Source organism: Leptonychotes weddellii, chromosome 7 (genome assembly GCF_054177405.1).
Source record: "Leptonychotes weddellii isolate Sample4059 chromosome 7, ASM5417740v2, whole genome shotgun sequence".
NCBI lineage: Eukaryota > Metazoa > Chordata > Mammalia > Carnivora > Phocidae > Leptonychotes > Leptonychotes weddellii.
Window position 1 is genome coordinate 63,281,852 of NC_138375.1, and position 22,700 is coordinate 63,304,551.

The 22,700-nt window shown below is 33.9% G+C and overlaps 1 protein-coding gene and 1 long non-coding RNA gene across 2 annotated transcripts in view; both read left to right on the forward strand.

The window, feature by feature from the left end:
* The window catches only part of PJA2 (praja ring finger ubiquitin ligase 2), a 71,215-nt gene that overhangs the window by 33,421 nt on the left and 15,094 nt on the right, over positions 1 to 22,700 (forward strand). The window contains exons 5-7 of the mRNA XM_031020767.2: positions 2,300 to 2,485; positions 13,468 to 13,653; positions 19,076 to 19,187. Coding sequence (XP_030876627.1) covers positions 2,300 to 2,485; positions 13,468 to 13,653; positions 19,076 to 19,187 — 484 coding nt within the window. The remainder of the gene's footprint in view (positions 1 to 2,299; positions 2,486 to 13,467; positions 13,654 to 19,075; positions 19,188 to 22,700) is intronic.
* LOC145722629 (uncharacterized) lies at positions 2,493 to 7,787 on the forward strand. The gene is made up of 2 exons (XR_014147024.1): positions 2,493 to 3,714; positions 3,756 to 7,787. It is a non-coding gene; the product is annotated as an uncharacterized LOC145722629 (long non-coding RNA).

Below are 22,700 nucleotides of genomic sequence, written 5' to 3' on the forward strand. Positions count from 1 at the left end.
AAATACTGGAGGCAGGGTTTTTAGGAGAAATGGAAAAAAAGACATTTTACAGAAAGAATGGAAAGTAAAAAGGACTTAAACATAGGAGTTTGTGAGGGGTCAAATATATGTGATTTTCAGCTTGCGAGCAGGGAAATACTGTTAGCAGATAGAAAATCAAGAAGAGACTTATCTGTCAGATAAGTTTTGTTTTATAAAAAGGAGGGTGAAAATCTAAAACTGTCTGGAGGGCAGATGGTCAGGGCTAGGGATATATATTTAAAAGTTACCTACTTAGGGGTGAGGATTATATATAATGAGTAATAATGATACAGGGGGGGGATCTGCAGATTTTTTTCCTAAAGGGCCAGATAGTATATATTTTAGATTTTGCTGACTAAGAGGCAGAATTAAAAATAAACTTGTAAAGAAAAGAAAAAACACATTTTTAATCCAGAGACCATAAGAAAAACAGGTAGAGGGGCCAAATTTGGCCAAAAGGCTGAATTTACCAATCTGTGACATAGGTTTTATATTGGCTATTGATCATAGGCATTCTTTTTATATTAAAATTTGGAAATAGTCCATCAGTTATTTCATTAAGTTAAAAAAAATTCAGAGGTTTTTAGGTATTGTTTTTCTGGACAGGATCATAAAATGTTTAAAATATGAGGTTTTCTTTTAAATAAGTAAAGTTGCCACAAATTAATAAAGAAAGCTTAGCCTAATTGTGAATGACATACAAAAATTGGAGCTGGTAATAGAGCTTTAAATTTGAGAGGCTTCCTAGTCAAGGAAACTTAGTTCAGAAAATCTTCTAAATCTATCTTCTGTTAGATTTTTACACTGGCACAAATCTAGAAGTGATTTACTTGATCTTAGATTATTTTGGGGGTTATAGAAAATTTTACAAAATAAAAGCAATCAGGGTCTATCCAACTGAAGGAACACCTTTTACTTGCTATACCAGAGCTATATAGCATTCCTTCTCTAGAATGTTTGTGCCCTGCTGCCCATCATTTACTAAAGATTGGAAGTTGATTTTATTTTTTTACCTCTAACTTCTCAGAGCTTACATGAGCGCTCCTCTTTCTTAATAGCATCTTGATCTCTTGGGTTCATCTGCCTATAGAAGGAGGAACTCATTAACTAGTCTAGTTAATATATCATTAATAATGTAACCATTAGTAATATATCATCATAAAGAAAAGTTATTTCTTACTAATTATCAAACTAAAATTTATTAATATTTTTTTTTGTTTTTCAAAAATCAAGGCACAAAGGGAAATCTTTAAGGGGATTCTTGACCAGAATGGTTGGTATCATTGGAAGGGGCATTTAAGATTTATTTTCACCATTAATACGTACAAGATAACTGAAATTTAAAGAGTAGTTAAATGTAACCAAATGAACCAAAGTTAAATATAACCAAAAGTCATTTTCTGAGGTTCTTCGTTAACCCTTTTATCATACCTTTGGTTCCTTATCTACATATTCTCTTGCATTGAAATTTATTTTGTGTTCACAGTCCTACCAAAGGACTTCAGTAAAGATTAGTCAGTGCAGCTTTTTATGAATTTGAATCTCCTTTCATTTTAAAGTCTTTTGTAAGAAAAGGAAGGAAAAAAATGGTTAAGCTTTTAAAACATGGTTAATAGTGGAAATTTATTCATAGAGGATATGTCCCCAGTTGTCAGTATGTAATTAGAAAGTTGTTTTGGGGTGGCTCAGTCGTTAAGCATCTGCCTTCCGTTAAGCATCTGCCTTCCGCTCAGGTCATGATCCTGGTCCTGGGATGGAGTCCTGCATTGGGCTCCCTGCTCCGCGGGAAGCCTGCTTCTCCCTCCCCCACTCCCCCTGCTTGTGTTCCCTTTCTTGCAGTGTCTCTCTCTGTCAAATAAATAAATAAAAATCTTTAAAAAAAAAAAAATTGTTTTAGTTGGGTCCGATGAGTAATAAATCTATTATTATTTATTTCAGAAAGCATTTAATCTATGATTACCAAATTATAATTAAAATTTTATTTAGAAATAGGCTTAAAAACTAAAGAACCTATATCTAAACACCATGGAATTACTTACTTTAGTGAAGAAAATAATAAATTGATATTCTATAACTTGCCATATGCTTTATTCATCTGAAAAAGTTACATTCTGCTGAATGTATTTATTTATGTATATACTTTAAAAATATTTTTTTAAATTGACTTGGCACCTGATGAAGCATGTGTGGCATCAGTCGTCCACTGTATACTCTGATGCCTCCAAATGACAAATGCACAAATAGTGACAGTTATTGTATTTCTGTCCTAAATTTGCAGTTCAGAATGCAGTGATGGAGAATGGTCTGCCTCTTTGCCTCATCGGTTTTCTGGTACAGAAAAAGATCAGTCGTCAAGTGATGAAAGCTGGGAAACTTTGCCAGGAAAAGATGAGAATGAACCTGAACTACAGAGTGATAGCAGTGGTCCTGAAGAAGAAAACCAAGAATTGTCTCTACAGGAAGGGTATGTTTAGCAGTGAGATGTATTATTTTTGTGTGTATTGTCCAAGAATGGTATCCATCACATTCAGATGTTGGGTATGCTGTTAACTACATGTACAAGCCCTGTGTAGGACCATTAATCCTACTGATTTTTTTTTTCATTATGCTTTTGGTATTTTGCAAAGAACAATTAGATTGAAAATTCTGGTAATTTCATTATCTTCTCTTGAGATATAGTTTATATTTCCACTTCGTGTTAAAGAAAACTTGGGCATTTAAAAGATTGTTTTGGTTGAGTTAGATGTGAGTGAATTAGAGCTGCTTTTGCTCTACATTGGAGGCGATGGCAGGGGAAGGACAGCCGCAAGAGGGAACTCAGCGATTTATTCACAGAAATGGAGAAAGTTACAGAAGTTGAAGTCTTAGTATTTCTGTCTAATTGCATCCAATGAGACCTCTGAAATCAGTGATTGCTGGTAAATGCCTTTGTCTTTTCCTAACTTTCTTGGGAATGCTCTAGTTCCAGGGGTTGTCAGACTGAACACTGTGAAGGGCTGGATAGTAAATATTTTAAGCTTTGTGTGCCAGTCTCTATTACAGCTACTCAACTCCCGTGTTGTGGTGTAAAAGTAGCCATAGACAATATGTAAATGAATGGGTGTGGCTGTCTTCCAGCAAAATTTTATTTATAAAAACAGGTGGCGGGCTGGAAATAACCCATGGGCATGGTTTATAACCCTTGTTCTAATATTTCCCAAGTAAGAATGATTCTGGCTTTTAGTTTGATTTACACACATACACACACACATTTTTTTTTTTCTAAATCACACTAAGGAAATATCCCCATTATTATTTTATGGGTTTCTAGCAAAAATGTTTGTCAAATTTTATTACAGTGTTTTTAGCATCAGTGGAAATGATCGTAGTGATTTTTCACCTTTGACCTAATGATCATGAGGAATTATTTTGTTGCTAGATTTCCTAATAGTTACCCTGTCTTCTTGAAATAAACAAACATTATCACATAGTCATAGTTTGTTGTTTCAGTGAGCTGCTGGATTCTGTTTGCTAATATTTGACATAGGATTTTATTTTTTTTATTTTTTTTTACTGACATAGGATTTTTATGTTGAGAGGCATAAGTGCAATTGTCTCTTTTTTTGGTCTGGATAAGTGTGATACTTGCTTTGCTAAAACATGTGTGTGCTTTTTTTTAGCCCTTTGATGTTTAGCTTATTTATTCCTTTAAAGGTTATTTAAATATTTTACTTAAATAGCTTATTCTTTTAAAGGTTGTCAGTATTTTCTTGTGAAACCTAGGTTTGTGTTTTATTGTGAGGTAGTACCTGTTAATTTAAATGTTTTTTCTGATAACTGGTTCTAATTTTTAGTCTTTCATGGAATCTATTTTGGTAGATATATTTTCATAACTTTCAGCTTGGACTAACATTAACATTTGTACTTCTCAAAAGGTATAAATTTCCAACTTGAGATGAATTCCATAAGGAATAAAATATATTAGAAAATCTGTAAAGAAAGAAATTTACAAACATAATTGTTTTGACAGTGATTAAAAATGGTGGTCTTTTTCTCTTCTGATTTTATGTTTGAGCTTCTTGAATCACTGTTACTTAGTTTACTAAGTATTATTAAATTTTTCATATGTAATTTGTGATAGTAATTATTCATTCAACAAATATTTATTGAGCATTTAATCAGTACCAAGCATTGTGCTGGATCCTGTAATTAAATGAGCAAGACAAACTAAGATTCCAGCTTGAAGCTTACATTGTGGTGGGAGAGGCAGGTATTAAGCAAAATACAAACTTGATGAATTATAAACGGTGATGATTACTGTGAAGGAAGGAAAACACTCATATGATAGAAAGTAACTGGTAGGGACCTACATTAATTAGAGTGGCCAGGGAGTACTCTCAGGAACTGACTTTTGAGCTGGGATCTAAAAGATAAGAATTCTTGGTTGAGGAAGAGCTTTCTGGGCAAAAGGAAAGATAAGAGCAGAGGTATTTAAAAGGAAAGGGTTTGATATGTATGGAGGTAGTGGGGCCGAAGTGAATGAGTGAAAAGAAGAGTGGTAGGAGATGAAGTGGGCAGGTACCAAACTATGCAGGATATATAGCATCTGGAATTTATTCACAGAGCAGGGAGATTTTAAGTGGAGAGTTAATTGCTTAATTGATCTGACACAGATTTTTAAAAGATTCACTCTAGTTGCTTTGTCTCTGGAGATTGAATTAGAAAGGTATTGAAGTACAAAAGAGAAGAAAGTTGGGCGAGGCGGTTGGACTAGGGGATGGTAGTGAGGATTAAAAAACGTAAACAGGTTTGAGAATATTTTTGAGTTATAAATAATAGGAGGGACTGAGTGTGAGATGAGGGAGAGTGAGGAATCCGTTATGGCTGGGTTTTTTGGTTTGAACAGTGGGTAGTTACTGTCACTGACTGAGATGGGAATGTCTGGGGAGAGGAATGGGAAGTAAGAACTTTTTTGGAAGTTTTAAGTGCCATTTAGACATGCAGTGTAGATGGTAAGTAGACGCTTGAATATTTAACTTTTAAGTTTAAGGGAAATATCCCAGATTATAGTTAGATATAGAAATATATGAGTATAAACAGGAACATTTGTGGAAATCATCAGTTAGTTGCATTGATACCATACAATAATAAAGCCCAGTAATTCGTTTAAAAAAAATAAAAGTGAGGGGTGATGGGGACAGAACTAAAACACAGGACACCAGTAGTATTTTAGTTGAAAGGGGAAGATCGAAGTTGAAGTGTATTGTTTGGGAGAGGGTTCCGAATTAACTTTTGACATAAGTTAAATTTGTATAGTAAAATTTCAAGGATAACCAGCAAAAAAAGAATATCGACTATATGTATTGGAAACCTGTAGACGAGGAAAAAAGGAATTAAGATATGGAAAAAGAATATTAAAAGTCAATCCAAATAAAAGTAAAGAAAGGAAAAAATCTAAAAAGGGGGAAAAAAGGGGTAAAAGTAAGATGGAACAAATCCTGTAACAAATATAAATTGCCTAATCTGCTTGTAAAAGTCAAAACTTCAGATCAGTTGGATTTATCTTTTTAAAGTTGAATGCTTTTTACAAAAGATACACTTAAAGCCTAGGTGTACAGACAGATTGAAAGTAAAAGGATAGACAATGATATTTCAGGCAAATATAAAACAAAAATGGAACAGTTAAATTGACATTAGCAAAGTAGACTTAAAGACAAAAAAGCATTATTGGAGAGAATGAGAAGGTCAGTATGTAGTAAAGTCCAGTTTACCAGTAAAATGGAGCAGCTTTAAGCTTGAGTGCACCTAATAAAATAGACTCAAAATATGTAAATCAAAATTTAACCAAACTAGAGAATATTTACAAATTAACTGTCATATTGGGAGATTTTTAAATACCTTTCTCAATTACCTATAATTCATGAATATAAGAAATTCATCATCTTTAACAGATTTGAATAACTCATTTAAGCATGGTTTAACAAACATCCCACCCTGTGGAATACACAAACACAAAAAACTGAGCATTATAGGCTACAAAGCACAGATTAACACATTTCAAAGAATCAGTATCCTGAAGACTATATTCTCTCACCGCAATGCAGTAAACTTAGAAATAAATAACAAAAATATGAAAAATTTAAAAATCCATACATTTTAAATTGTTCATCCTTTTAAAACACCAGTAGGACAAAAAAGAAATTATAATTGAAGTCTAAAATGCTGTCTACTTACCGATAATGAGAATACCACCACAATTAAAATTTGAGGGATGCAGTGAAATTGGTAAAGGGAAATTTATCTTTCTAAGATAGAAAAGAAGTTGGAAAAGAAGAAAACCTGAACATGGAGGGTCTACACATTTAACTTAAAATAGAAAAGGAATCTTAAAGAAAATAAGGAAATAAGAATTAGAATTAGGAAAGATAAGAGCAAAACTCAGTAAGTTAGAAAACAGTTATGATAGAAAGGATCAAAGAAATCAGAAGGTGATACTTTGAAAAGATTAAGAAAAATAGACAATCCAGTTGGATAGTGAACAAGAAAATAAAGACAAGGCACAAGTAAATAATACTGAAATAAAAAAGTGTAGACAGCCACAAATACAATAAAGATTGAATAGAGTAAGAAGAGTACTGTGAACTTTGTACCAGTAAATTTGAAAACTTAGGAGAAATTGACAAATTCCCAGGAAAAAAAATTTCACCAAAACTATGGAAGCCTGAATAATATTATAAATATTACAGATACGTAATCAGTAGTTTAAAATCTTACTGTGGAGAAAACAACTAATCCAGATGGTTTTAGAGCTAAATTCTCTTAAACTAAACTTTCAAGGATCATGTCACTCCACTCTGCAAGAGAAGAAAAAGAGCTGTTTCTCCAAATCATTCTAAAAGGCCAGTGTAACCCTAATACCAAAAGAGTATGTGAAGGAAAATATAAACCTATGTCTTTCATTGGGCAGGTGGGTGGCTCAGTTGGTTAAGCGTCTGCCTTCAGCTCAGGTCATGATCCAGGGTCCTGGGTTGGGCTTCTTGCTCAGCAGGGAGCCTGCTTCTTCCTCTCCCGCTCTCCCTGCTTATGCTCTCTCTGTCTCTCTGTCAAATAGATAAAATCTTCAAATAAAAAAAAAGAACTATGTCTTTCATTAAATGCATGTCAGAATCCCAAACAGAATTGGAAATCTGAATTTTTAAGTATATATTTTTTGAAGGTAAAACTCAATTACCAATCTGAGTTATTCCAGAAATGTAAAGGTGTTTTAATGTAGAATACCTGTAAATGTCATTCACCACATTAACAGAATACAGGAGAAAATTCATATGATAGATTCTATAGATATAGGAAAAAAATCACTTAGTAATGTTCAATACCTCAACATGATAAAAACTTAGAAACTAGGATCAGAACAGAATTTCTTTGACCTGATAAAAGGTATCTACAAAAGAAAAAAATCAGTAGTAATCATTTTCAATAATGAAGAATTAAACCCTCCCCCCTTAAAATCAAGAGCAAGACAAGGGTGCTCATACCACCATTTCAGCAGCCATCGTAGTAGAGGTCTTGGTGGGAATGATATGATATGAAAATAATAAAGGACAAAAGACATAAAAAGAAGAGGAACTGAAAATGAAAAGGAAAAACTAGTAGAATATATTTATAGAATATAAATTGTTAATGTGCGGGATATAAAGAACTCCTAGAAATCAGGAAGAAAAACTGACAGTCTAATTGCAAAATACTCAAAATATTGAGCAGATAATTCGCCGAAGAGGAAATATTAATGGTGAGTAAAAATATCAAAAGGTACTTAGATCATTAGTAATCAAGGGAGTATACATTAAGATCACAAGGAGGTATCATTTTTTACCTACCCATTAGATTAGCAAACACTAGGAAATTTGGTAATATCAGGTGTTTTGGAGGATATAAATGCTTGTTGAGGTGTGAGGTAAGTCACATGCACTGAAATTTGTAATAATTTTAACATTTGCATGGTAGACTAGCAGCTGTATCACTTTTTAAGTGTATACTCTGGAGAAACTTCCCCATGTGGCCCAGGAGTTGTGTACAAGAATGTTCGTCACAGTATTTTTCATGAAAGCTATAAAACTGGATATTACCCAAATATTCATAGGAGAAAAGTTAGTGGCATATTCATACATGGAGTATATATAGCAGTGGGAATGCGTCAGCCACACTTATATGCAAAAACATGAATGAATCTTAGAGATATGTTGCTGAATGAAAACAGCTGTTTCTGGAAAAATAATGTGTATGATATCTGTTTCACAAAGCTTAAAAGCAAGCAGAACTTAAATATCTTATTTAAGTATACAAAACTAGTAAAAATTGTTTCAAAAAACAATGGAATGACAGTGGCATCCAGAGAGTACTTTTCCCTGGAGGGCAAGGCCAAGGGGATAAGATAGGTGCGGTGCATAAGGTGTTTGCTAGTCAGTGATAATATTCTAGTTCCTGGTTTGGGTGGTGGGTTTATGAATGTTAAATAGAATATGCTTTATAACTTAAAAGGATGGTATATATTTTACATTTGGGGGGAAAAAGAAATTAAAAAATAAAGGGAATTGAAGGTGAGAGAGTAGAGACAGTCACCATACCTAATTCTTCACAAAGGGAAGGAGCCACAGGTGGATGTTGGGCCTAGGAAAATGTCCTCACCCCCCAAAACTGGAAGCATGATTATTTGCTTATAGAATGTTGCAGAGGAGAATAACTGACTAATAATTAGAGGAAAGATAAAGTGAAGTTCTTGAGAAGATGAGAAGGGTTAGGATCCACATCTAAGGAGAGGGCCTTTAGGAACAGAGACTTCCATTGTAACTAATGGGAAGGTAGTAGTAGGTAGGTACAAGTGTAGGTAAGTCCGTAGGTTCTCCAGTGGGAAGAAAAGATGAGTTGGTGACTTCAGTATTCTTGTTGTTACTAGATATTGAGTGGGGAGGATAGGACGATTGTGAAATTGAAAGAAAGAAGAAAAGGTGGGAAATAGGCTTTCAGAAAGCTAGACAACAAACTTACTAGGTAAACATTGAATAATTGCTGGACAGTATTGAAATTAGTATTTTAAAGTAGTATTTTTGAATTTAAATTAGTATCTCACACTTGTGTATTTTTCTTTTAAGTTTTTCCTGCTGTTTTGGTGACTTTACAAACTTTTTACGTAAATATTCTTAAAATGTTTTAATAAAAATTTAATATTTTGCTTTTCCTGTTAACACTGAATTTATTAGAATAAACAGTTCTTCAAATGAGGTCCTGGGTTCCATCTTTTGTGACTGGATGACATGGAACAGGGTACCATTGATTTTATAAGCTATAATTCCTTTTGAAGTTTTTTTGACTTTTATCTCAAATTTCACTTACTTTCCTTTGTACTTTAATTCCAAAATAGGGATTTGAAATCTTAAAAAATTTGCTCTACAATTAGAATTATTAAAAATGAGCTTATCCCTCAAGCTTAGCAACTACTTAACATGTGTCTTGACTTATAAAATGAAAACCAGTTAATTAAATACCAGTTAATTAGGAATGCTTATTATGCTGTCCAGGATTTTATGAAGTTTCTTATAATATAGATTATTTCATGAAAGCCTCAGCCCTTTAAAATGTTGGCACTAACCCAAAGGTTGAAATTTTGTGCTGCAAATAATGGATACTCAAATTGCTGATCAGTTAGCTAAAAGAAACCACTCAGAATATAAAATCAGAGTAGTTAGTATTTTAGAGGTTTTATTTGACTTGTCTGACTTTCATTTTCTTCATTTCTCAGAAAATTCTATGACGCATGGTTATATAATAGCATATTCTAAAACTTTTTAATGAAAATTTCTTTAAAATATTCCATATTGGCTTATTAATATATCTTGATAATTTTAATATTGCTATTCACATGTTATTAAATTTAGGTTCTTTTATTGAAGAATGGGGATCTTTAATCATATATCATAAAGGGAACATCAGTCTGTCTATCTGAAGATTTGAGTTAAAGCATAGCCTGTAGTCAAGAGATTTGATGATGCTGATGGTCTTCTAGGATTTTCACTGGGAGTAGCTTGTGGGGATACATTTTGAAGCATTTTCAGCTTCCTCTCGTGGCAGCAGCATTCATTTCCTCCATGCTGTGCTGGAAGTGCTCAAAAGGAAAGGACAACTTGGCAATTGTCCTTTCCAGTTGAAATACCTGGGACTTCAGTGGTGGATGTGGTAGGCACAGCCTTCCACATCTTCCATCTACTGGAATCCTTTTTTAGAATTGACCATTTGGAGACATGATTAGATAATACGTCTTTTTAAATCTCATAAATTACTGTGTAACCTGATAATGGCATTTTATTAATTTTTGAATTACCAAAATGAAGAAAGGACATTGAAGGTCTAAATTTTTGTGAATGTGTTACATATGGTATGTCTGGCATGTGTGTAAATGTGTATGTATAAAGAGAGAGAAGACGGAGATACTGCTTTAAATATTTTCAGGGTTTCTGAAGCATTTAAACTTACCTTATATGCTTACATTCCCATGAGGATATTTGTTTTGTTAGCTCACAATATGAAAGATACTTTTGACCCTATTGTTCAGAATCTTTTTTTCTTCTTTTTTTTTGTAAAGAGCAAAATTCCTTTTGTTACAATATCAAGCCAACTTTGGCCCAGCACAGTGCCACTCTTCTAGCCTGGTAAATTATGTGTTAAATGGTATGAAATGATGTGAACTTTAGGTAATTAATTGAAAGTGTATACCATATACTACTTATTTTCTATTTCTATGACTACATTATTATGAGTAATTAAAGACAGAATCAAATGTTAAAGCAAAATATGTAGCCAAGAATTCCTTATATAAAGAGTATTAATGATGTGTTATAAATTATTTATATTCAGAATAATTTATTTTAGTTTTATTCTTTGAATTAAAAAAAAAAATTTATTTTTTATACTGAATCATTTTCACCAGTATATCTAAGTTTTATGTTCTAAATCTGAGTACAGAGTACTGAGTCATTTTGATGTGTGTATAATAGGAAAAAGAAAAGCATTTCTTATAGGAGTACATTAGAAATAACAAAAATTTCCAAGGGCTATTCCAGGCTTAATCCCCAAATTATTTGTTTTTTAAGATTGTTTTTCAAGGATTTATTGTTAACATTTGCAACACAAATAGAAAGAGTACCTATTGAGTGCTAAGCACTTATTGCAAAGGGGTGAAGCTACAATGATGAGAGACAGCACTATATGCCTTTGGAAAGCTCCCAGTCTGGGAGGAGACAGGTGAGTCACCAGAAAGGTTATAAAACAGTATGGTGAGTGCTTTCATAAAGATATAAGCAAAGAACTGTTGCTTAGGAATTTTTGATCTTGTATTTTAAATCCATTTTGGGTTTTGTTTTTCATTGGACCTAATTATAATGCATGAAAAGAAAATATCCACTATCTTTATATATTAGATATTAAACCTTCAACAAATTAAGCGTGTTTTGTTATGCTAATTTCTCTGATTTTATTAGACGATATTAGATACTGAATCTTATAAACCTGTTATTTTTGAAGTGTTGCTTAGGATCTGAGATTAAAGAAACATTTATGGGTTTAGGTGTATAAAGAGATACCATTTCTGTGTCTTTAAAATGTGTTGATTCTTATATGTGGGCATCATCTACATCTCTTTCATAAATGTTTTTATCCCCAAGGTTAAATTTGCACATTAGAATCAGAATTCTGATTAGAAGTGCTCTTGAAATATGTTATTGCATAATATTTTTTCTTCTTAAAATCCAAACTAAAATTCATCTTTGTCAGAGCTATGCTCTAATAATTAACCTCCTTTTGATATACTAAACAGTATTTTCTGTTAAATAAAATAAATATAAATAAGAAAATTCTACCAGTATAATTTTCTTAGTTATAAATTCATAAAGTACCTTTGGTTCAGTCATTGCAGCCTTGATTTAGTTGCTCATGTATTATAATTAATTCTTCTTAGTTTGATCTTTGTGTCCATACTTCTGGTGTTTTGACTTTAATGTGTAAATTGTGTAATTTAACAGTCTTGTCTGTGGCTTCTAGGTTTTACATCATACTTACAATGACACTGAGATTTTTGTAAAAATTTCTCTCATGATTCTCCCAGTACTTTTATTGTTTTAGAAGTGGTGGTGGGGTGCACATGCATTTTTAAAATGTAGACTTGGAATTTGTTAACGGGTAAATAATGACATAGAAATTTAACCTCCTTCCCTCTAGATGAATACTCAGTTGTCCTAATTTCATTTACTGAATAATTCTTTTTTCTGTTGTTTTGAAATGCTGCTTTTTTCTTTTCCTTGTTTGTCTGTCCCTGTTTCTGTGAGCTTATTTTTAGTAGGAGAAAGACTAACATTAAACAAGAAAATGATAAGTAGAAATAAGTAGAAGTAAGTTCTATAATGAAAATAAGCAGAGTTATGTGGTGACTGGACAACTACTTAAAATGAGTGGTTAAGACAGGCCTTTCTGAGGAGCTGACACTGACTTTGACCTGAATATCAAGGAGAGGGAATAGCTGTGCAAAAATCTGGTGAAAAAACATTTCAAGTAGAGGAAATGGCCCCAAGGTGGAAATGCTCTCCATGTGTTCCAAAGGTAGAAGGAATAATAGGAATAAGGGGAAGAGTGGTGAGAGGTAACAGTTGGAGAAGGCGGCCAAGGAGAAAGCATGTATGGTGTAGGGATTTGTCAGCCAGGCTGAAGAATTTGGACTTTAACTGTGAAGGGAAACTACTCAAGAGCAGTGACTATTTTATTTTATTTTATTTTATTTTATTTATTTATTTATTTGAGAGCGTACATGACCAGAAGTGAGGATGTGGGGGTGTGGGGAGGGGGAGAGAGAGAGAATCTTAAGCAGGTTCCACGAGGAGCCCATTGTGGGGCTCAGTCTCACAATCCTGAAATCTTGACCTGAGATGAAATCAACAGTCAGACGCTTAACTGACTAAGCCGTGCAGGCACCCTCAAGAGCAGTGTTTAAAAATTAAAATTGTCTGGAATGAATTTTTCTTATTTTTCTTCTGCACGAAGAGGAAATGTAGAACATAGGTAATTTGTATGTCAAATAAATAGGTCCTTATGGAGGGCACTGGGTGTTACACAAAATGAATCATGGAACACTACATCAAAAACTAATGATGTGATGTATGGTGACTAACATAACATAATAAAATAAAATAAAAATAGGTCCTTATGTAATTGGGAGCTATTTCTACATACATATGACCCTATAGCAAATTTGCTTACCTTTTAAATAACTTTATAGTTAAAGAGATCAGACTTTTAGAATCCTATAAGTACCAAGAGTTTAGAACTCAATAATCTATTTGCACTAAATAGAACTCTTTTTAGAGAATAATTTTGTGATGTGTTTTAAAATAATATTTTTTTCTTCCCTTAAAATGTTTGTATTAGGGAACAGACATCCTTGGAAGAGGGAGAAATTCCTTGGTTACAGTACAATGAAGTCAATGAAAGCAGCAGTGATGAGGGAAATGAGCCTGCCAATGAATTTGCACAGCCAGAAGCTTTCATGCTGGATGGTAACAATAACCTTGAGGATGACTCCAGTGTGAGTGAAGACTTGGATGTGGACTGGAGGTATGTAACACAGTGTTATTACCATGGTTAATTGTTCATTGAATAGAATTTGTTCATGATTCTAAATTTTGAAAACTGTATCTCGGATCTCTCAGAAGTGTTCTCATTTGCCCATCTGTCAGTCTTCCTCTTCAGAGCTCATTCTGGATGCCACTTCCTACATAGATTCCCTCCTACTTACTCCAGGCAGTGACCTCTTTTCCTCTTTGACCTTTGGCTCTCTTGAAGCCCACCTTATATCCTAGTTATTTATAAACTCATGGTTTGAGGTTTCCAACTTTTAAATTTAGCTATATATGCTAAATATAGCCCTTCATATAATCTTTCAAAAAAAAAAAAGAGTCCTTAATAAATCTACTTGAAGAATTTCAAAACCTGTGATTAAATCAGAAGAATCATAAGAATATAGTTATCCTTCTCTGAATGCAAAATATGGAAAATATAATTGTACCTTCCCAGAAATGCTGACAGTATTCAGTTTACTTTATGCTGACAAAGAATAATGAATTTCAAATAAAAGAAGCCTATAAATTAAGTGGATTATAGAATTGTTATGTCTCATGATATAATGGTCAGAATTTAATTGTTTTGGTTTATAGTTAGATTTATCTTTCAAGTGTATAGCAGACCTCTGGAAGCAGCTAGTTAACTGAGATGTAGAGAGGATATATGGTCCAACTGATCTCTTCTTGTTACTTTTTCTGGAGAAAATATGGCTTGGTACTATTTGTTTCTGTATCTACATAGATGTATTTTTAAGAATTTGTTTTGTTTTTCTAGTTAAAATTCCATTACAGAAAATTTAGAAGAATAAAGATAAGAAAAACTTACTCATATCCCCTGATAACTGCAGATTTCTGGAACTTACGTTTTTGAGTTCTCTTTTGTATCTTTTCTGTCTCTTTCTATGTGTGTAGCTACTTCTTTGTGCTTCTCCACATTGTTCCAGATATGAAACTCAGCATCTCCTTGAAATCCTCCTTACCGTTCCCTATTCTCACTTCCCAAGAGGAAAAAAGTTGTATGTGCAAAGCAGACTTTAAATTGACCATTTTGTGGAAGTAGGAAGTGGTGTTTCATCACAGCCACACAGTCTGTAATTCCATCTTAAACATTGCTGGCTCCAAAACCCTTGTTCTGGTTTCCCAAACTTTTTGGAAAAGCAGTGGCTCCCCTGGTCCTGGTCTTGCTGATCTTGCCTGTTACCCTCTTTCTGAACTCCTTGTTATGCTGCTGTCTTCTGTCTCCATTATGCAAAGTCATTCCTCATAATGCTCAGCAGATGACAGAATTGTCAATTTAGTTAGCATCATCTGTGCATGTTGGGAGGCAGTTATAGTTTAATATGAAGAAATATTTTCTTTTGCACATTTTCAAAATTTTATGAAAATAATTTTTTACAGCTCCATTATGTAGATGCTCTAGTCTATAGTTGCACTAAAATTTAATTGATCATTTCCCCATTGAAATAGTGCAGTGAACCTTTCTGCTCATATAACTTGTTCTGTACTTCAGGTTATGTCCTTAGGGCGTTTAATAGAGGTGACATTACTGAGATAAGTGGTATTTATTAAGATCTTGATATATATTTCTAAATAACTTTCAAAAAAGGTTGTACCACATAAAAATTTGAAATAATTGTGGTCTTTCTTGAATATAATTTTTAAACTTGAAAACTTTATTTTTGGTTCTAATTCACTGATGATCTCTCTGGACATGGCTGTTGTGTTAAGATTTGAGAGATGTTGCTGATTGTTCCCAAATTTGGGAAGCGTCAAAGTAGTTGTTTTTTTTTTTAATACGGAAAGCATTTTAGCGTTGATCTTTAAGACAAAATTTTGAAGGTTACTATTTTGAATTTTCTGTAGATATGGCATCACCTCATTATTTGCTTATGTGGTACTATATTAATTTATGTGGCAGTCGCTACAGGTTGATAAAGTAAAAATATGATTTGATTTTCAGATTAAAATAACGTCATTTTGACAGCTAAAAAGCCATGGCAAACAGCAGCAATTCTTATCTCGAAAACCAAAATTTAACATATTTTTTTTGTTGTTTCACCACAACTTAAAAAAAGTTGAAGCTTTTTGATTCTTTATTTTAGTTTAAAAGAAAACAAAAAATTCTCTATCAAAGTTTATTTATTTGTTTTGATGATGTCACAGAAGTGTAGAATACCTGGAGAGTATTTTATAAACTAGTGTCGTGGGAGTTGATTTTGGATTTAGACAAATCCCAACTGTACCATTTATTTATTTTTTGGTAAGTACTTGACCTATTTTCCTGTAAGAAACTGGGTTATAATTATTAACCTAATATGATTGTGGGAAATTAATTCCCTGTGGATATGACCATGAATTTTTTAAACAAGTTTGAAATTACTTCAAACGTACAGAAAAGTGGCAAAAATAATACAAAGAATTTTCATATATTCTTCACTAATATTTTCTAGATGTTAACATTTACCACATTTGTATTATCATTCTCTCTTTCCTTTGTTTTTCTATATTTATGGTATTTTTTTTCCCCACCATTTATGAGTAAGTTGCAAACAAGGTGCCTCTTTACCCGTAGTCTAGAATGAAGTCCTGAAGAACAAGAACATTTTCTTATATAAGAAAGTAAAATCTTCAAAATCAGGAAGTTAACACTGATAACAATACTATTCTCTAATCTACAGACATTATTCAAATGTCTGTAGTTGTCCTACTAATGAATGCCATTAGAGAATTTTTTTCTAGTCCAACTGAGACCACTCATTGTTCTTGCTTAACATGTTTCTTTAATCACTTTTAATCTGGAACATTTCCTCAGTTTTTGTCTTTCATAACCTTGGCATTTTTGAAAAGTATAGGCCATTTATTTTGTAGAATGTCTCTTAGTTTAGATTTGATGTTATGATTAGATTCGAGTTACAGATTTTCAGCAGGAACATATAGAAATGATATTTTGTTTTTCTTAGTTCATATCAGAAGGCACATAATGCCAAATTGTCCCATTACTGGTGATTTTAATTCTGATCAATTGGTTAAGGTGTTATCTTTCAGATTTCTTCACTATACAGTTGCCATATTTTTAGACAAATAATAAGCATCTAGTGGGAAAATACTTTGAGACTATGTAAATAACCTGTTTCTTCTCAAACTATCAAACTTCCATCTACTAGTTTTAGTATCATTAGTGATTTTTTTGTCTGAAACACATTACCATGGTGATTGCCAGATGGATGATACTAGAATTTTTAATATTAGCTGGTTATTTTGCAGTGACCAAATTTACAAGCAGATACTCTGCTTTGAATGTCTAGCTTAGTTTAGTCTAGAGAAGAAAAGAATTAGGAGATGGTTGACTCTAACCATTTGAAGTTTTGTGGACATAGTTTGTGTTGCTTCAGCAGGCAGAACTCGAGCACTTACTTCACGTAAGTCAGACTTCTGACAGGGCTCTTCCACACTGGCAGGTACCATCCCAGAAAGCAGTGTCTCTTCCACATGGAGGAACTGGTTCTGTTTCTTGAATGCCTGCTCTGGTGCCATCTCTGTGCCAGGCATGTGTAGGCATCATGCATCGACTCATTTAATTTTTTTTTTTTTTAAAGATTTTATTTATTCATATGAGACACAGAGATACGGAGAGAGAGAGAGCATGAGCAGGGGGGAGACAGAGGGAGAGGGAGAAGCAGGCTCCCTGCTGAGCAGAAAGCCCGATGCGGGGCTCGATCCCAGGACCCTGGAATCATGACCTGAGCCGAAGGCAGACGCCTAACCATCTGAGCCACCTAGGCGCCCCTAATTTGTTTTATAGATGAAGAAACAGAGTAACGGTTAAATACATTTTTCACATTGTTTAACTATGACTCAGTTAAATGTGGAGTTAAATCCCTGTTTTATGACTCTGGGGCTCTTCCTCTTTGCACTGTATCTCACTGCTAGGTGAAGGAGTTCTAGTGTTGCAAGGGAGGTTGGATTCACTAATTTGTAGTTTAAATTTTAATTTTAAAATCTGTGGTTATATGAGAATGTTCCTTTGTACTATGTGGTGTCTGCTAATTGTTACATACTACTGAGCTTTATCTTCCTAAGAATACTTTTGTATATTTTGGCAGTAGATTTGTAATTTTAATGATGGCACAAAAGTTGACATCAAAATTGTTTTGAGCTAGTTTGTATAACCGGATGTTCCTGACTGTACTCGACTTCTCATAGGAACACAGAAGTCAACAGAAATTTGCCTTTAGTTAGACAAAATAAGCTCAGTTTTGGAGATACTGGTTTTGAGGTGGTGAGAGTTAATCGAGGTAAAGTGCCCCACAGAAAACTAAAAATGTAGGTCAAGAGCTGAAGAATGTTTGGAATTAGGTGGAGGTTTAGGAATTAACTTACAGAGAGGATAACTGAGGAAATGGACTTGAATATAATTTCCAAGGAGGCAAGATTAGAAAGAAGAGGACTGAGGACATACTATGGTTTCCGAATTTTGAAGTATGTGGTTATTTCCAAGACTAGAGGAAAATGAGGAATCTATGGCTGTCTAGGGGTGGAGGAAGGAGATTAGGACCAGACTAAAACTTATTTTCTTCAAGAGGATTACAGTCCTTTAGTAAAAAAAAAAATAATAATAATAAAAATGAATAGTTAAGAGCTAAATATTTTTCAATCTGAATAATGATGGAGGAGGCCTACTTCTCAAGAGAATAGAAAGACTTGAGAAAATAAAATATTTTTAGGGCCTAAGTAATTAAGCAGTACAAAAGGTGAGAGAAGAAAAAGAGGCTTTGACTAATGGTAGAATTGAAATAAATGCAGTAATTGTCTTTACCATGTTCTCATGTAAATTTGGGTTGGCACTCAAACGAACAGAAGGGGAAATATATGGGAAAGAATTAGGAGGGGGGCGCCTGGGTGGCTCAGTCGTTAAGCGTCTGCCTTCGGCTCAGGTCATGATCCCAGGGTCCTGGGATCGAGCCCCGCATCGGGCTCCCTGCTCCGCGGGAAGCCTGCTTCTCCCTCTCCCACTCCCCCTGCTTGTGTTCCCTCTCTCGCTGTATCTCTCTCTGTCAAATAAATAAAATCTTTAAAAAAAAAAAAGAATTAGGAGGGAAAAAGTACTACCTTTATCCCAGCCCTAAGTAATCCCCAGAGTTAGAACTAGAATCATAAGAATTTTCCTATAAATGTGTCGTGAGTATGGCAGCTTACTGGGCGAGGTAGTGGTATCCTAACTCCTTATGCTTAGTATTTCACTTTTCTGTTGTGTTCTTCCTGCCCCTCACCACACAAGATTTATATTAAAATATTTTATCATTAAAATATTTAACATTTTCTGCTTGTACTGTATTTATTGGCTTATTGGTAATTGCTAATATGTCTTCATAAAGATTTCCCAAATCATGGTTGTTGTGGTTTTTTTTTTCCCTCAGCCTGTTTGACGGCTTTGCAGATGGACTAGGAGTTGCTGAAGCGATTTCTTATGTGGATCCTCAGTTCCTCACCTACATGGCACTGGAAGAACGCTTAGCCCAGGCTATGGAGGTATTTTAGTGACTCTCTCTAATGCCCATATATATAAGTTGGTGGGATGCAAAATTATAAAAATTAAAGGTTTTTTTAACTGCTTTTAAGAAGAGTGAATAATTTTTCATCAATAACATTTACTGAATAGTGATTGCCACTAGTATATGTATATAAATTATTCTAGACGTTCTGCCAATTTGCCTAGAATTTGCAGTATTTCCTAGTTAATGAGGAATAGAAAATGTTTTGCTTACATTTAGAAAATGCACTTTTCCTTTATTGAATTATCTGGGTCTGTAAATCTGAGTATTTTTTATATACACACATAGGTGTATTTATGAAATGAAATTGAAGATCTCTAAGGATATATTACAAATCACTTTTCTTTTTTTTTTTGTCCTCATGGCTTCTAAATACTACCTTGCTGCTTAACGAAGTTAGACATTTTACTCCCATTATCTCCATATACATAATACTTAAATAAGTGTGGCATGAAGTTTTGTCTTGCCTTCTTTTCCTTATTTGACTAAAACACAAGTGCTTACTTGTATTTGCCTAAGGTCAGAAGTCCAAACTTTTCATGTTTGGGAACTTCCACTGCACTAGTGGACTTCATTATTAGACGTCTTTTCTTGAAGTTACATTTCTTTTTTTTTTTTTTTTTAAAGATTTTATTTATTTATTTGACAGAGAGAGACACAGCGAGAGAGGGAACACAAGCAGGGGGAGTGGGAGAGGGAGAAGCAGGCTCCCCGCAGAGCAGGGACCCCGATGTGGGACTCGATCCCAGGACCCTGGGATCATGACCTGAGCCGAAGGCAGACACTTAACGACTGAGCCACCCAGGTGCCCCTCTTGAAGTTATATTTCTGAAATGATTTCCAAAGTAGAAAAATAACTGAATGAGTCAAAAGTAAGAGAACAAAAATGAATGAGAGAACTTTCAGGGACATAACAGCATTTTATCTTGAAATTTTCTGGGTTAGAAAGTCCAATTTAGATTCATAAATTAGACAGTAGGTAGGTAGGTAGAACGACCTATCTGTCTACACATACACACACTTAAGGTAGCTTTGCTTTGACATCACTTTTTTTTACATGTGTGTAATCTTCCATGGAGAACATTGATCAGTTACATGCTTTGTTTGGTGTATCTTTTTTTTAAAGTAACCATAGCAGGAATACTGTGTACTAGGAGAAAAGTCAGAAAGAACATCATAAGACAATACACTTAGGACTTTTCCCAGATTATTCCTTGCCTTACTAAATTCTGACACATGAAATAGTGGCACAGTGTGATAGCTTGTATCAGACATATAATATATAAAGATGAAGGATCACTAACTTCCTTGAGTTCAATTAAATTTTAAGTGACCACAATGGAATATATACATCCTAGAGTCTGGTTTCACAGTGCTTACACAGTTTTTCCCATTAGTATGCTAGTGGTTTATGATCTCCTACAGTATAGAGATATCTTTAAAAAGAAATTTTGAGAATTAAAATAGAAGTTTCATTATTTGTTACCAGTAGGAAATGTGACATTTGATTGGCTTCTAGCAGAAAGATTGGTCGGGTGGGTGGGGAATGTCATACCGTGTAAAGGCACTAGCAGAGCGGGCAAAACTTAGAGTCCCCCCAGTGTTGGCTGCTGCTCTTTGGGAACCCAGTGACAGGTCATTCTGACCCATCTATCCTCCTCCATCTGACTAATGGGCTGCTAAGTGTCTCCTTTCACTACAGCTTAGCAGCTTCCTCAGATTTAGTGCTCTGCTTTATTTTATTTGAATTCAGTTGACAATCGGTACAGTTCCATCTTCTTATCACTCTCTAGAAATCTACTTTTCTGTGTCTAGTATTCAGTTATTCAATCATTTTGAAAAATGAAGCTGAAATAATTTATAATATTTAACAACGTTCTCGAAATGAAACAAAAAACTAATAAGACAAACTGTGTGCTTTTGTTTGTTTTTTTCTCAAGCAGCTTGATCTCTTTGCAGCACTGGTTGTTTTCATTTCTTTTATTTTCCTAATACCAGACTGATCTGTTTTTCCAGATAGAGGCTTTTGGTGAAAATATTGACAATAAACATTTGCCTCATATCTTGTTTCAAATTTGAATACGAACAGGACAAAATATTTAAGATCTTTAACTGTTTGATACAGTGATAATAAAGCTTTTTACTCCGAACCAGTTTTGAAAAAAATTCTTCCCTTTGCACATTTATGTTGACATCTAAAATTTTTTAGCATAAACCCTAAACAATATTGTTTACCCTATCATACCTCTTTGCAATAAAAACATGTTCAAGAATTTAAATATAGGGGCGCCTGGGTGGCTCAGATGGTTAAGCGTCTGCCTTCAGCTCAGGTCATGATCCTGGGGTCCTGGGATCAAGCCCCACATCGGGCTTCTGGCTCAGCAAGGAGCCTGCTTCTCCCTCTCCCTCTGCCTCTCTCCCTGCTCATGCTCTCTCTCTCTCTGTATTTTTGTGTCTCAAATGAATAAATAAAAATCTTAAAAAAAAAAAATTTAAATATAAAAAAATTGACTTAGAGTTAAAATTGTTTGTAGCATCCAGTTAATAAAAACAAATTTATAAATGTTGATAAATATTGAAACATAAAGTAAAATTTGACCAGAAATGTATTTCTTAATGAGAGAGAGGGAGACTTTTTTCCTTCCTTATTATGGTTATGAGTGAATTCTATTTATTCCTAAAATGAGATCTAGCTCAACATCAGTTTTGTTTTTCATCTTTATGAATGTAAGCTTGAGAAACCTTGTTCACATAATAAATTGATGGGGATGGAAGGAGTTTATCATAGCAATGTCACTTAGTTTTTCTGAGATATTTGCCAAAATCACATCAACTTGACAGATTGTCTAGATCCTCCAATTTTTTTTGAAAGCAGATGACTGGAACCTACCTACAAAAATGTTATTCAGTCATTACTTCAGTTTGACCCCAGTATTTCAGATTGTCCCTTTGATTGGGTAAGAAGTATGCTTTTATTTATAAAGTGAGGAAAAGGTTAATATAAAAAGGAATATGGTAACTGAGAACCAGCATGGTACTTTGATGCAGGTACATTCTTAGGCAGATCAGTTTGAGGAAAGGTTATAAAAGAAGGTTAACTGGATTGAAATTGAGTCTCTTAAGACTCTCCATGCCCATGGACCTCTGGAAAGTCTTTACACACTTACAGAGCACCTCATATACACTGGGTTATCGGCTTTAGGAAAGTAGTACATGAGGTAAGAGCATGTGCTTTTGAGTTAGATAGATTCATTTAGGCTCTGTGACCTTGCACCGTTCATTTAACCTCCTTAAGTTTCAGGTCCTTATCTACAAATTGGGAATAATAAAATTTACCTTATGGATCTTTGTGACATTATGTTAAAGCACTTAGTAACATAGCTGGTGCAGTGTAAGCTCTCAATAAATGGCTGTATTGAAAGATCAGATCAGTCAAACAGGTGGTAATCATCTAGCAAATCTGGTTCAGTGATATTCAAAATCAGTATGA